The sequence below is a fragment of the Podarcis vaucheri genome (assembly GCF_965113315.1).
Source record: "Podarcis vaucheri genome assembly, chromosome: 3".
Taxonomy (NCBI): domain Eukaryota; kingdom Metazoa; phylum Chordata; class Lepidosauria; order Squamata; family Lacertidae; genus Podarcis; species Podarcis vaucheri.
In genome coordinates, this window is record NC_138761.1 from 3,404,457 (window position 1) to 3,420,698 (window position 16,242).

General features: G+C 49.7%; 1 protein-coding gene across 1 annotated transcript in view; it reads right to left on the reverse strand.

Annotated features, from left to right (window-relative positions):
* The window catches only part of CHRNA2 (cholinergic receptor nicotinic alpha 2 subunit), a 33,226-nt gene extending 22,049 nt beyond the window's left edge, over positions 1-11,177 (reverse strand). The window contains exons 1-2 of the mRNA XM_082217669.1: positions 11,166-11,177; positions 4,060-4,521 (exon numbers count right to left, since the gene is read on the reverse strand). Coding sequence (XP_082073795.1) covers positions 4,060-4,099 — 40 coding nt within the window. The 5' untranslated portion in view covers positions 4,100-4,521; positions 11,166-11,177. The remainder of the gene's footprint in view (positions 1-4,059; positions 4,522-11,165) is intronic.
* Positions 11,178-16,242: the final 5,065 nt, after the last annotated feature.

The window sequence follows — 16,242 nt, forward strand, 5'->3', positions numbered from 1 at the left end:
AATGTTTGATGCATTACTGTATTTTAATATTTTGTTGGAAGCCGCCCAGAGAGGCTGGGGAAGCCCAGCCAGATGAGCGGGGTATAAATAATATATTTATATTATTATTATTATTATTATTATTATTATTATTATTATTATTCCTTGCTGAATCAGGCCAGAGTCCTATCTTGCCCAGTATCCTGTTCTCACAGTGGCCAACCAGATGCCTGTGGGAACTAGCATGCCCAAGAACATCTCTTCCCTCCTGCGGTTTCCACCAACTGGAATTCAGGCACATTGCTGCTTCCATCTGTGAAAACAGAGCATCCTGGCTACGTAGCCCTCAATAGCCCTCTCCTCCTCCATGAATTTGTCTCATCCTCTTTTAAAGCCATCCCAGCTGATGGCAGTCTCTGCCTCCTGTGGGAGGGAGTTCCGTAGGTTAACTATGCAGCTCCTAGTTCTTTAAAGCCCTTCACAGCCTAGGACCCTCGTACCTACAGGACCACCTCTCCCGGTATGCCCCACGGAGGACCTTAAGGTCCATAAATAGCTACACCCTAGAGCCCTAAGGAAGTCAGATTAGCCTCCACCAGGGCCAGGGCCTTCTCAGTGGTGGCTCTGGCCTGGTGGAACGCTCTGTCTCATGAGACCAGGACCCTGCAGGATCTGAATTCTTTCCACAGGGCCTGTAAGACAGAGTTGTTCCACCTGGCCTTTGGCTTGGAATCAACTTGATCCCCTTCCCCTCTTTCCTTTTTCCTTTCTCCTCCTGTGATGGAACTCCTATTTGGGGACTTCCCTGGCTTTTTTCTGGCCCACGTAGGACCAGTCTGGATAGTTAGCCTTGGTGAAGACTTGACGTTTTCATCCCCAAAAAGTTTTTGAGTTTCTGCTGAAATGAGGCTGCATTTTAATGTTGTATTTTAATCTTGTTTTTAAGTTGTATTTCAATCAATGGTTTTTGTACCTGGTGTTAGCCACCCTGAGCCCAGTCATGGCTGGGGAGGGCAGGATATAAATAAAAAAAATTATTATTTATTATAAAAGAGGCACAATAAAACAAAGACAGACAGACAGACCACTCTTCTACATGCAAGTGTCAGAGGTTCAGCTGAAGAACTTGTGAAGCACTTAGAAGCTTATTCTGGCATTGAACGCTGTAGAAAGTGTATAAGGATGGTGACGATATTAGGAATTTGGGGTATCAGATTGAATGATGACCTGACTCACTTCTAAATTTTAGGGATCCTGTATCTGTGTGGGGAGTAGGTACAAGATCAGGCTTGCCAAACCAGTCCCTTTGTCTAGAGTGTCTGGAGGCGATTGGAGGATGGATGGCGGCTAACAGATTGAGGCTGAATCCTGACAAGATAGAAGTACTGTTTTGGGGCGACAGGAGGCAGGCGGGTATGGAGGACTCCCTGGTCCTGAATGGGGTAACTTTGCCCCTGAAGGACCAGGTGCGCAGCCTGGGAGTTATTTTGGACGCACAGCTGTCCATGGAGGCGCAGGTCAACTCTGTGTCCAGTGCAGCTGTTTACTAGCTCCATCTGGTACGCAGGCTGAGACCCTATCTGTCCGCAGACTGTCTCACCAAAGTGGTGCATGCTCTGGTTATCTCCCGCTTGGACTACTGCAATGCGCTCTATGTGGGGCTACCTTTGAAGGTGACCCAGAAACTACAACTAATCCAGAATGCGGCAGCTAGACTGGTGACTGGGAATGGCCGCTGAGACCATATAACACTGGTCTTGAAAGGCCTACATTGGCTCCCAGTACATTTCCGAGCACAATTCAAAGTGTTGGTGCTGACCTTTAAAGCCCTAAACGGCCTCGGTCCAGTATATCTGAAGGAGCGTCTCCACCCCCATCATTCTGCCCAGACACTGAGGTCCAGCTCCAAGGGCCTTCTGGCGGTTCCCTCCCTGCAAGAAGCCAAGTTACAGGGAACCAGGCAGAGGGCCTTCTCAGTAGTGGCACCTGCCCTGTGGAACACCCTCCCACCAGATGTCTCCCACCAGAGAATAACAACTACCAGACTTTTAGAAGACATCTGAAGGCAGCCCTGTTTAGGGAAGCTTTTAATGTTTAATAGATTATTGTGTTGGAAGCCACCCAGAGTGGCTGGGGAAGCCCAGCCAGATGGGCGGGCATAAATAATTTTTTATTATTATTAGTTTGCCTTGGGTGTCCAGCTAAGCATCATGATTAGATATAGTCGGATATAGTCGGCTAGGACCAATGCCTAAGCCAATACCGCTCATCACCTGTAACCAATAAAGTTGTGGCCTTATTTAGCCCATTGATCTTAATAATTGTGTCATGTGTCTTTATTTTCACTGTGGGTGGGTGGGAAATCGCCACACAAATGAATTAAGCTTTGCAAGAGCTGAGCAACTGGCTCAAGCCCAGTGCAAGGATGAGGAGTCATGTCTGTCTGCAAGGCTGATGGGCAGGCGGAAAATCTGGAGATGAGATCTAGGACATCTGCCTGACCAGTTGCATAACAGAGCGCAGGTGGCAGCAAAGAAGCATCCGAAACAATTTGCACCTGTGAAGCCACAACGTGAGAAAATTCCCAGAAGGAGTGCGAAAACGACTTCTTCCAGGCTTTTCGTGATTAAGCTATATTTAGAGTTTTTAATGTCATTTATTTATTTATTTATTTATTTATTTATTTATTTATTTAAAAACCATTTCTTTTCCACCATATTAATAAAGAAAAATCAAAGCGGTGTATACTGTGTTCTTGGGGGACAAGGGGCGGGCAGGTGTGGAGGACTCCGTGGTCCTGAATGGGGCCCCTGAAGGACCAGGTGTGCAGCCTGGGAGTCATGGAGGCGCAGGTCAATTCTGTATCCAGGGCAGCTGTTTACCAGCTCCATCTGGTACGCAGGATGAGACCGTCCCTGCCTGTGGACTGTCTCGCTAGAGTGGTGCATGCTCTGGTTAGCTCCGGCTTGGACTACTGCTATGCGCTCTACGTGGGGCTACCTTTGAAGGTGACCCAGAAACTACAACTAATCCAGAATGCGGCAGCTAGACTGGTGACTGGGGGCGGCCTCCGAGACCATATAACACCGGTCTTGAAATACCTACATTGGCTCCCAGTACCTTTCCAAGCACAATTCAAAATGTTGCTGCTGACCTTGAAAGCCCAAAAACAGCCTCAGGGAGTATACCTGAAGGAGCGTCTCCACCCCCATCGTTCTGGCGGTTCCCTCACTGCGAGAAGCAAAGCTACAGGGAAACAGGCAGAGGGCCTTCTCGGTAGTGGCGCCCGCCCTGTGGAACGCCCTCCCACCAGATGTCAAAGAGATAAACAACTACCTGACATTTAGAAGACATCTGAAGGCAGCCCTGTTCAGGGAAGTTTTTAATGTGTGATATTTTGATGTATTTTTAATCCTTGTTGGAAGCTGCCCAGAGTGGCTGGGGAAACCCAGCCAGATGGGCGGGGTACAAATCATAAATATTATTATTATTATTATTATTATTGACAGCAGGTTCAAAAGGCGTCTGCAGCTCATGCGCCCAACTGCACAAATAACTTCAAAAGACAGCCCAAAAGGTGACCACTTTGGACTTCTATGGGCCTGTCCACCCAGCCACAGGAACAAGTTTTAGACAGTGATGCCACAGACACACGTCAACCCTGTTTCCTTTGGAGCACATCCTGTTTTCAGAATGGCTTTCCCCAGGTCAGTGGTTCTCAAATGGTGTTCTGTGGACCCCATGGGGTCTGCGTAACCCACCCAGGGGGTCCGTGGCACCATCCACATAACAAAAACTACCATAGAGGTATTGCAAATTTTCAAAAGTGGGAAGGGCCAATAGCTTGGATTTTGAAAAACAGGAGGTCCGCAGTACTTAGTTAATTGGGAACAGCTGTCCTAGAAGAAGAAAAACACACACACCCCTCTAACTGATATATAAAAGGAGATCTTAAGGCTTCTTTTTCATCCTGTTCTCCATCATTTGCAGAATCACCCTAATTACATTAATGAGGTACTTGGATTCAAGGAAAGAAAGAGGTAAGTAAGTTGAGACTCGGGGAAAAGGCTTCTCTCCTACCTGCCAAGAATACAAGGAAACAGCACGCGATGGGTATCATCTTGGCGGCTGGGAATCCACCCGTAAGCTGATCCCCTGCTGAAATTATTTGCCCACAGAAAGAATGTGCAGGGTGCCCCTTTTCATCGGCAGAGTCTGGCAACCTGGGGGTGGCAAGCAACTCCCAGTTTACCCTTTACGCTGCGGGCAACCACCTTCCTCATCAGGGAAAACACACGGCTGAGCATTAAAGAAGTATCACTTGAGAGACCACCCTGGGCCAGCGATGGACTGCCCTCTCCTCTGGAGGAGCTGTCTGTGGTCCTGAAGTTTCTGCACTAACGGGACCCCTTCCGGGATGTCCCAAACAGCCTCCTTCTTGGTCACATGCGATGGGAAGCCAGGAAGATGCTTGATTGAAGCCTCCAAGCGGGTCCCCAGAGCTACTCCACCGGGAAGGATTTTGCACGGAAGAATGGATCCCTACAGGAGAAAGCAAGAAGAATATTGTGAGATGGCATCACAGAAAGAGTGGTGGTCAAGTGAACCTGAGGTTACAGGAGGAAATATCAGGTGATTCTTAGCAGAGGGGAAGAGAAGCATGTTAGCACCTGCTGCCCTCTGTAAGCAATATACACATAAATACATGTATATATACATAAAGGTAAAGGTAAAGGGGCCCCTGACCGTTAGGTCCAGTCGTGACCGACTCTGGGGTTGCGGCGCTCATCTTGCTTTATTGGCTGAGGGGTGGGGTTTTTCCCAGAAGATTTAGTAGGAAGAAGAAGAAGAAGAAGAAGAGTTTGGATTTGATATCCCACCTTTCACTCCCTTTAAGGAGTCTCAAAGCGGCTAACATTCTCCTTTCCCTTCCTCCCCCACAACAAACACTCTGTGAGGTGAGTGGGGCTAAGAGACTTCAGAGAAGTGTGACTGGCCCAAGGTCACCCAGCAGCTGCAGGTGGAGGAGCGGGGAAGCGAACCCGGTTCCCCAGATTGCAAGACTACCGATCTTAACCACTACACCACACAGGAGATGGGTGGTGGGCTCAATGGGTATGGTAAACCTGTTGACAACTGTTAACGACTGCAATTAGCCCTACAGGAAAAAGCAAGGGATAGTATGCAGATGACCAAAAATAGCTTTAGCATGTCTAATGAGACAAAATCCAATATCTCTATTCAGACCAGGTCTCTCAGTGTATCCAAAGAAGTGTGCATGCACACGAAAGCTTATACAGTGGTACCTCTGGATGCGAAAATGATCCGTTCCGGAGCCCCGTTCGCATCCTAAAGCAAACGCAATCTGCATCTGGGCATGCGCGGATTGTGATTCGCCACTTCCGCACATGCACATGACATCATTTTGAGCGTCTGCGCATGAACGAGCTATGAAACCTGGAAGTAACACGCTCCGTTACTTCCGGGTCACTGCTGAGCATAACCTGAAAACACTCAACCGGAAGCACATTTAACCCGAGGTATGACTTTACCAGAACAAACTTAGTTGGTCTATAAGGTGCGTTGTTGTTTAGTCATGTCTGACTCTTTGTGACCAGGACAATTTTTTTATTTTTGTTTCGACTGTGTCAGACCAACATGGCTCCCTACCTGAATCTGAAGCCAGAAGATGTTGGGAATCTGAGGAAGAGATACTTAAGCAGTGGAAGTGGCCCTGAGTTCCAGAGGCTGCTTAAGGTCCCGATATTTCTGTGATACCACCCACTTTGGGAACCACTGGCTTAGAGAGTCCTGGGAGGTAAAGGTCAAGGGACCCCTGACCATTAGGTCCAGTCATGGCTGACTCTGGGGTTGCGACGCTCATCTCATTTTATTGGCCGAGGGAGCCGGCGTACAGCTTCCGGGTCATGTGGCCAGCACAACTAAGCCGCTTCTGGCAAACCAGAGCAGCACACGGAAACGCCATTTACCTTCCTGCCAGAGCAGTACCTACTTATCTACTTGCACTTTGACGTGCTTTTGAACTGCTAGGTTGGCAGGAGCAGGGACAGAGCAACAAGAGCTCACCCCGTCGCGGGGATTCGAACTGCCGACCTTCTGATCGGCAAGTCCTAGGCTCTGTGGTTTAACCCACAGCGCCACCCGCGTCCCAGGACCTGGGAGAGCCAGGTCCAAATTCCCCACTCGGTGACCTTGGGCCAGTTGCAATCTCTCAGCCGAACCTACCTCACAGGGTTGTTGTGAGGATTAAGTGGGGAGGGGAGGAGAACCATGCTCATCACTTCAATCTCCTTGGAAGAAAAGGGTGGCGTATTAATAGAAAAAGAAAAAGAGTGTGGTTCTGGGACACATATGAACCCCAGAAAATGCTTCTTGGTTTTGAAATGAGCTCAGCTCACTGGGTGAAAGCACCAGCTTTCCCAGGCCAGGAGATGCAGCCAGGAGATCTTGCTTTCCACTCCCTTTGAAGCTGGAGGATTTGATGGACGTCTGGGAGAGGAGGCCAAAGGAAGGAACACGATTTGCATGCAGGTCTGAGCGCTTTCAAGTCTATAAATCCTTCGCTATTGGAAACTTAGCTGCTCATCAGACGCCCGGGCAGGGAAGATGCTGTATATTTCGTTTTGGCACACCCAGCCCCTCTTGGCTGGCTTTGCTCAATTTAAAGTATCAGGTTGCTCGTTGTAGGCAGAGGGCCCAATCCCAGCACACAGCTGGTTTGCACAAGACCTTGTGCAGAGATTACGCAGGCAGACTTCAAGGGTGACTGCCACAGATCTTCAGGCAAGGCAGGTCTCAGTCACCTTCTGGTGATCAGAACTGTGCACGTAAAATAAAATAAGGTGAGCCTGCTAGATCAGGCAAACGGTCCATTTGATTCAGGATCCTGTTCTCAAACCAGGAGCTCCAATGGGAAACCCACAAGCAGGACCCAAGCACTCTGTCCTCCTTCCAGAAACTGGTATTCAGAAACTATGAAGGCAGAGCACAGCCAGCCTTTCTCAGCCTGTGGGTCCCCAGATGTTTTGGGACTACAACTCCCATCACCCCTAGCTAGCAAGGCCAGAGCTCGGGGATGATGGGAGTTGTAGTCCAACAACATCTGGGGACCCACAGGTTGAGAGCCACTGGCATAGACTCTCCTCCATGACTATTAATCTCAGGGTCGTAAGTTTGAGCCCTGTGTTAGGTGCACACTTTTGGGTCCCCCAGTGGGTCAGTGTGCACCTGGCTGTTAACCAGAAGGTTGGTGGTTCAAGCCCAGCCAGGGAAGGTTGTGGGCAGGATTCCTGCATTTCAGGGGGGTTGGACTAGATGACCCTCGTGGTCCCTTCAACTCTACAATTCTATGATTCTATAAAGCCATCTAACTTGCCGGAGAAAGCTCTGTTTTTTAACTACAGTATGTGCTGTGTAAAGAAATGCTTTCTGTTCTCTGTCCTTTCAACATTCAGCTTCATTGAATGTCCACGAGAGGTAGAGAAACTTCTCCAGTTTCTCCTTGCTGTGCCCAATTTTATAAACTTCTATCATGTTGCCTCTTCCTTGCCTTTTGTCTAAACTGCAGCCTTCCTTCATCACCCCATCCCCTTGATAATTTGAGATGCCTGCTTCCAACTCTACAATATCCTTGTTGAGGCTTCCACAGGACAGATGATGCTCTCAGGTGTGGATCAGGCCGACTGTCTAGCCCATCTTCCATGTTTCAGACTGCAGCTCCCATCAGCCACAGCCATGGCTGGCACATGAGCAAAGGCCTCTCTAGCCCAAGCGCTAGAGGTCTGTATAGTTAAAGCTATGGTTTCCCCAGTAGTGATGTATGGAAGTGAGAACTGGAACATAAAGAAGGCTGATGGCCAAAGAATGGATGCTTTTGAATTATGGTGTTGGAGGAGACTCTTGAGAGTCCCATGGACTGCAAGAAGATCAAACCTCTCCATTCTGAAGAAAATCAGCCCTGAGTGCTCACTGGAAGGACAGATCCTGAAGCTGAGACTCCAATCCTTTGGCCACCTCATGAGAAGAGAAGACTCCCTCTGGAAAAGACCCTGATGTTGGGAAAGATGGAGGGCACAAGGAGAAGGGGACGACAGAGGACGAGATGGTGGGAAAGTGCTATTGAAGCTACCAGCATGAGTTTGACCAAACTGCGGGAGGCAGTGGAAGACAGGAGGGCCTGGCGTGCTCTGGTCCAGGGGGTCACAAAGAGTCGGACACGACTAAAGGACTTAACAACATCAACAACAGCCCAAGCGCTTAGAGGAGAACTGCTCTTGCAGACCAGAATACTGTGGCCTGGTCTGGCGCTCAATACCAAGGGGTTGGGGGGGGGTCTCGCATGGGTTGTGCGATCCTCAGCAAGAAGCAGATGTTTGCAAACGATTCCTTCACAAATGCCTCTGCCTCTGCCTGAATACCTCCTCTCTCTACCACCCCCTCTTCAAAAAGATGCTTGTTCGGTTTTCATTTTAAACGGGCATTTACTAAGCGCAAATAAACCCCAATGTTCTTGGCTGCCACTGAGCTACTTAAAGAGTCAACAGCAGGAGGAACGGCGGAGGCAAGATTTGTGGCCACGCCTGGCAAACCACCGAAAGGCTCCCAGCTGCAGGAAGGAAACCTTGGCGTAATCTTGGCATACGGAGAGCTCTGGGCAACCACCAAACTCTGCCAGCTTGTGCCACATTTCGTGCCAAGGGTGGGGAATGTGGCACGAGGTCAAAGGGCAAAGTGGAGATGATCAAATCTGTCCGTTCCAGTCTCTTCTTTTTCCAGTCTCAAGTTCAGCTCTTCACATCAGCTGGAAATATTATTTTTGTTACGTCCTTGTGAAAATTTGCCAGCATTTTAGTGCATATACATCCCATATTTTCCTCCAATGAGTTCAAGGTGGCATTCTTAGTTTTCTCCCTTATTTAATTCCCCCTAAACAACCCTGTGAGGTAGGTTAGGCTGAGAGGCAGTCGCACCCAAGGAGTTTTGTGGCTGTGCGTATTTTTAACCCTGGTTTCCTAAGTCCCAGGTCACTTCATAGCTCTCCATCTTATTCCACGTTCTGGAAGGAGGATGTTGAAGTGAATAAGATGGATATGGGGGGGCGCTAATCTTTTCCTGTGGAGATTGAGCCAGAGACCCACCACTGAGCATGAATCGCAGGGAAGTCCCCGAGCTCAGGGGCAGACCCCATGTTGCGCAGGGTCAATCCCCAGCACTCCCAGTTACAGGAGAGTAAGGTGGCCAGGGATGGCAGCCACTAGCCACAACGGCTATGCCACGCCTCTACAGTCAGAGGCAGTAAACTTTCTGAATATTGGTTGCTTGAAACCACAGGATTCTGCTTGTGGGACCTTCCTTTGGGGCAGCTGAACACTGGCCTGGATGGGGCCCCTTCGGCCTGATCCAGCAAGCACTTCTTAAGTTCTTGTGTCCAGGGAGCCACTATCAGTTGGAGTAAACAGCACCCGTCTGGGTGGAGAAACAGACAGGCCCCTTCCTATACAGTGGTGCCTCGCAAGACGAAAAGAATCCGTTCTGTGATTCTCTTCGTCTAGCGGTTTTTTCGTCTTGCGAAGCAAGCCCATTGACGGATTAGCGGATTAGCGCTATTAGCAGCTTATCGGATCAGCTGATAAGTGGCTTAGCGGCTTAGAAAAAGGGGGGAGGGGAAAAACCCGCAGGAACTCGCAAGACATTTTAGTCTTGCGAAGCAAGCCCATAGGAGATTTGTTTTGCGAAGCACCTCCAAAACGGAAAGCTCTTTCATCTAGTGAGTTTTACGTCTTGCGAGGCATTCGTCTTGCGGGGCACCACTGTATTTCCACTGACAAACACACGTCTTCCCAATCCCATCAGATGGAGGCCGGCCCCTTCCCCTCTTTACTTAACTGATTAATTTCATGCAGATCCCCCTCATAAATCAAGGTCTTAACAGTGAGCAATGCACAGGACTGCACCCTCCTTTCGGAAGTTTTGCAAATCAGCCACACAGTTGCACAGGCTGTAGGCTCCGCTGATCTTTCCCAGCGTTGATTGTCCTGCTAGTAGGAGTTAATGTTGGAGAACCGCTGAGGGTTTTTCCCCCTAAGGAATTGCCTACAGCTTCCCACCCGCTAACTCTCAGCTAGCTCTGTGAAAGGTGCAAGCACACACACACACCTGCTTTTTCTCCAGTGCAGGAGGAAAACATTGCAGTTTCGAAGCCAGGGAAATGCTGTTTGCATGCAAACTGAAGCTCAATATGGGTGCTCCAAATCATAGTGATGCTAGGTCTGCATCTCACTCCTTCAGAGCCTCATGTGCCTTTGTGAGCCCTGTACAATGACCCTATAAAGTAGGCTGGGATGGTTATTCCCCACAGTGCAAATGAAGGAACGCTGGCTTAGTTTGGGCCACTTACAGCATAGCACCTTATAGTTCTACTCAGAAGTAAGTCTCTCACTCAGTTCAGTGAGTCCCTGGTAAATGGGTGCAGGATCGTTACCTAAGTGAGTCTGCAGCTCAAGCTAAGTTCATCCTTTCAGCTGTTACATTAGACTGGCTCTCAAAAATTAAAAGCATTCTAAGTTTGCCTTGTATCCTGAGGTCTGGAAAGGGACATTGCCATCCAGGGTTGCCATCCCATTGATTCCCCCCCCCCCAGATATTCCCAATCTTCCATGTACTTGGAGCATAGGAATCGAAGTAAATAAATCTAAGCCAAGAAATAAATCCTGCATTTATTTTAAGAATGCAGGGGGGGACGACCCACAAAAAGCAACCCCACTCTAGCACAGTTCCCATTCGTTGCAAAGGAGATTTCCCCGGTGGATCATGCCCAGAGGAGGACCGTAGCTTTGCATGCAGAAGCTCTCAGGTTCAACCTCCAAGTAGGGCTAGGAACCGCCCCTGCATGAAACCCTGGCGAGCCGCTGCTGCCGGCCCGTGCAGACACCACTGGGCTAGATCAAGAAGTGGTCTAAACCAGCTCCCTACGTTGCTAAAACTTTGCTCCTCCCTTCGTCTGTTGCACGGGCCAACTTTGTCACGGGAGGAGAGGGTCACGAGCAGCGGTTGCAGAAGGGGTGAGTGGGGTGGAGAAGAGGGCAGATCTGACCAAGGGTCTGGCGGTCAAGCGCTGCGCTCCCTTCCACCGTCTGCTCCGTGGCAAAGAAAACAGCATCACTCACCTGTCGGGAGGAGGAGAGGTTCCGCTCGCTTCCTGGCCAGCCGGACCCTCTAAGGCTCTGAGCGCAACCTTCCCGGCTTCTTCCAGGAGCTGCTCCTCTAAGCTCAAACCGCACAGCCAAACACTTCGGCCAAGGCGGCCGGCATGAGCTCGGAAGGAGGGGGAAAAACGTGCGCTCACAATGACACCCACATCTCTCTTCGCGCTGCTGCTGCTGCTCCTGGCTGCCAGTTTCCCCTTAAGTTGCCGAGCAGAGCACCCTCGTTTCTCTGCTCTGCACAGCGAAGCGGTCCCGGGGATGCTCCTCCCGCGGTGGTCCAGATGCAGAGAGCCTTCCTCCTTGCAAGCGGGGTGGAAAAGAGCGAGCTGTTGCAAAGGTTCCCACTCCGGGTGTGACGACAGAGGCCGGGAGAGGGAGCGGAGCGGAGGCTCTGGGCTGTGCCCTCCCCCTTTGGGGGACAAGGAGGAAGGGAGGAGGGTCTGGGGTCTTAGCCGCCCCAGGAACCGGAGAGAGGGGGGCTTTGCACACTGCTCGGGGGCTCCTGCAGACCCACAACAGCCCGGGCTGCTTCGATTTCCCCCTAAGCCTTTTGTTGCTGCAGGCGTTTCTGGAGGCAAGGGCTACGCATCTGTTCGGAACGGGGTTTGTTTTGAGCGAAGGGAGGGGAGGCTGCGAGAGATCCGGCGTGGAATCCGAAATCAGCAGCACCCATGGGGGCAGGACACGCTTTGGGGTGGACGCACAGGCTCCACGAACCAGGAGGGACCCGCTCACCCCATCTGGAAGTCAGTGGGGTTCACCCCCGGAGTCTAGCATTGCTGGAAAGGACCACTGTTCGCATTGGGCTGGTTTGATGGGTAGCTTGAGTCGAAATTTGGTTTGATGGGTAGCTTTGAGCCAGCATTGCACGGCAGTTAAGAGCGTCGGGCTAGGACCAGGGAGAGACCCGGGTTCGAAACCCCACTCGATTTCTCCCGGGGTGACATCTTGGGGGCAATCACTGCCTCTCTCATGCTAACGAGGTTGCGGTGGGGATTATATGAGCAGCGAGGAGAAAACCCACGTACGCCACTTTGAGCTTGGAGAGAAAGGTGGGATAGAAACACAATTTATGGGCTCTGAAATGCTGACAAATAGATCTTGGAGATGCATCGCCGGCTCGTCCAAAGTGTGCCTGGCTTAGAGAGCGGCCTACCTCACAGGCTGGTCTTGAGGATACAGTGGTACCTCGGGTTACATACGCGTCAGGTTACAGATGCTTCAGGTTACAGACTCCGCTAACCCAGAAATATTACCTCGGGTTAATGTTATGTACTGAAGTTCTCACCCTGGGCCAGCAGGGGGATACTGTAGATAGTTTTCACTCAGGTCCACATATGCAAATAAGGGATTGAAAGTGACGTTCAGTGATTGGATAGTTACAGAAAGTTGTTACAGTTACATTGTACTGAAGCTCTATATAAGCAGGCTGGCTGAACCCTTCAGTTCAGTTCAGTTATGACCTGTGAATAAACAAGAGCTGTTTGGAGAATCGCTGTGTCGTCTGATATGTTCACCCACAACTTAACAGTTAAGAACTTTGCTTCAGGATGAGAACAGAAATCATGCTCTGGCGGCAGCGGGAGGCCGCATTAGCTAAAGTGGTGCTTCAGGTTAAAAACAGTTTCAGGTTAAGAACGGACTTCCGGAACGAATTAAGTACTTAAGCAGAGGTACCACTGTAATTGCAAATAATTGCATAGTGCACCAAGGGGGTGACCCATTCCAGCCAAGCATATCAGCAAACTGCTGAGCACAAATTCAACCACCATTCTGGCATTTCCTCCATGTGTTTGGTCTGTGTAAAGGTTACAGAATTCGGTAATCTATTGGCCTCCTTTTTTAAAAAAAGAAAACTTCCAAAAAGTGCAAAACCGGTTAGGGTGTGTGTGTGTGTGTGTGTTGCTGATGTCACAAGGGCCAGCCGATCAGAGCCTCGCACTGTCGACTTCCGCTTCAAATGTTCCAAGTGTAGATCTAGCAAGATTTTTTTATAACAAACCCCAGCAACAACCTGGGTTTGCTATATCTGACGGCCCGTTTGCAATATTCAGCGCCCCATTTAGAAGCACCCTTGGACTTGGTTGAAGTTGGGGTGTGGGGTGTCCAAAGGCTTCACGGAAAGGGTAGGAGTTTTTGAGCTTTTGGAGAGAGATTTATAGAGACATTTCTCTCCATTTAGAGCACAGCTCAGGACGGCTTAACCAGTGGCGTAGCGTGGGTTGTCAGCACCCGGGGCAAGGCAAGTAATTTGTGCCCCCTAACCCGTGGATTTGCGCCCCATAACCCGTGGATTTGCGCCCCCTAACCCTAACCCCCAGATGTTGCGCCCAGTGCGGCCGGCCCCCCCTGCATCCCCCACGCTACGCCACTGGGCTTAACAACACTGCACAATCACAATGCCTTGGCCATTAGTTTGTTGTGTTCACCCTCAGAACACCCTAGCAAGGTGGACCAATTAGTATTTTATTTTTTTTCTCAGCTGGAGGTTGACAGATAGTGACTTGCCTGGGACTGTAAGTGGCAGAAGTAAAAGTGGGTCCCATCTCTCTGGGGTTTCCGACCAAAATATAATTCTTAGTTTCCATGCAACTGTTGTGGGGTAGCCCTTAATGGATCGTGGCCAGATCGCCAGGCTGCTTTGCTTGCTTTCATTAACATTACAGCACTGAGTTGATTTGAAAGATTTAACCAGGCAGGCAAGGTGAGACAGGTATGGCACGGGAGCGCAGCTAGATGCAGCGCTTTGGAGTTATTTTTCAGCAAAAGCCTTTTGGAGGAACAAAACGTGCCGCCAGGGGGCACTGCAGTCAACCAAACACCTCCCCATTCAGGAGGGGAGAGACCCACACGCTGCCTCCTGATACCAGGTATTGATTCATCTTTATCATTCTGCTCAAGCACAGAGAGAGGATGTAGGAAGGAAGGATGATCTGCTGAGTCCCTGGGGAATCAATTGGTGGAGGGGGGGGAGTTCAGAGCACCCAGCCTCCCTTAAATTGATTTTCAGAAGTGTGGAAGGAGGGCTTGGAGTTCGTGCGAGGGATCGAGGCAGCTTTGAAAAGAATATAAGGGGAGAATTACAAAGGAGCTTTGAAATACCCCTGTACACAAGATGCCAATATTTCGGCTGACACCAGCTTCCCCACGGGAGCAGCAGCGCAGATATTGATTAATTTGTTGCAATTATGTTCCACCTTTTCCTCCCCAAGGTGCTCAAGGTGGCGTATGTGGCTCACCCCCACTCCTCACCGAACAACAACCCCTGCGGGGAAGGCAGGGACCGGCCCCCGCGCTCACCCAGGGAGCTTCACGATGGCCAAGTAGGGATTCAAACCCTGCTCTCCCGGCTCCTAGTCGGATGCTCTTGTGGGATGTGAAACACAAGAGCAGTCAAGTACAACATTCCTAGAGTGAACATGTTTACACATGGGGAGGGATGTTTGTCCAGCCAGCAGGTCAGCTTCCTGTTTCCTTCTGGGCTGGGACATACTTCCTCTGCATGTGACTAGAGGTGGGCGTGGCCTCACCTGTGCAGGTAACGACAAAAGCACAGGGCAGGGTAGCCATCTCTCTCTCTCTCTTTGACTACATGCATCGAAGAAGCAACATCTGCCTAGGGACTGTCTCCTTATGAGATAGTTTCCAGGTGTATGTTACTTTTCTAAGCTAAGTCTGCCTTCTGGGATCCGACTGTGAACAGAATGTGAGTGAGTAAACTCTTTTTATACTTTTATAGAAGACTGTGTCATGTCTTATCTTTTATGAAGGAATAAGGGGGAAATACCAGAACAGTTATTATAGAGGCTTTAGCAAGCCTGAGATAACGCATCTGCTGCGAGTTTAAAAAGGGGAATGTTACTCTGCTAAATTGTGAACTTGTTTACACAAGTTGGAAAGGCTATAACCAAACAATATATCCTCTCCTGCATCCCTGAACATTCCCACAGCTCTAACTGCTGCAGCACACAGCCCGGCAGCCTTCATGGGGTTGTGCCTGGAGCTGTGTGTCGGATGGGGCACCATGAGCCTCATTTTAGGCGGTAGGTGGGCAGAGGTGGCGAGGCAATCACAGCTGCCCAAGTCCCTTCTGACTTACCCTGAGTCGGGGCAGCGCCGTGGAGTGGTTAGAGTGTCAAATTGGGACCTGGGAGACTTGGGTTCAGGTCCTCACTCTGTCACAAAGATCACTTTCAGTCACTGCATCTCAACCTAGCCTAACTTGCAAAGTTGTTGTGAGGATAAAGCAGGGAGGTGGAGAATTATGTACACTGCCAGGAGCGTCTGGGAGGAGAGGATGGATATAAATGCAACAATAGCAACCAGGGGGTTGGGCTAGATGACCACTGGGGTCCCTGCCAACCATACAGTTCTATGATTCATGCATAAAACCTCAGTTTTGCCCCCACTGGCTGGCGGATGCTCTCCATGGTTTCAGAAAGGAAGAGCCCTACTTGAAGATGCTGTGTATTATATATAAGTTGCATGTAAGTTACGCTGACATTCTTAGAATCATAGAGCTGGAAGGGACTCCAGCGGTCATCTAGTCCAACCCCCTGTGATGCAGGAATCACAGGTATGATTTATGTAAGTAACAGAATTCTGCCACAGGAGGCAGGGAGGTGAATAGCATCACTTTTGGGAGAAGAGGAAATGCAGCAGAATGGAAACAGTGCTGTGTGAGACAGTTATGGGCTGGATTGGAAACGGATGCCTTCTTAAATCCCTAAAATCCCTATTGGATGGATTTCCCCCCTAAATTGATCTTTGAATTCTGAATTATTGTTATTCACGTTTTATACTGTATTTTATGCTGCTTTTTGTTGCATCAATTAAGTGTTTGAAATTTGTTGTTAGCCACCCTGAGCCCGGTTTTCTGAACCCGGAAGGGTGAGGTAACAATAAAAATTTATTATTATATTTATATTTACCCTCCACCCCTACCCTAGGGCCCAGAATTAGCACCTGGTACTGCTTGTCGTAAGGGACACAGGTGGCGCTGTGGGTTAAACCACAGAGCCTAGGACTTGCTGATCAG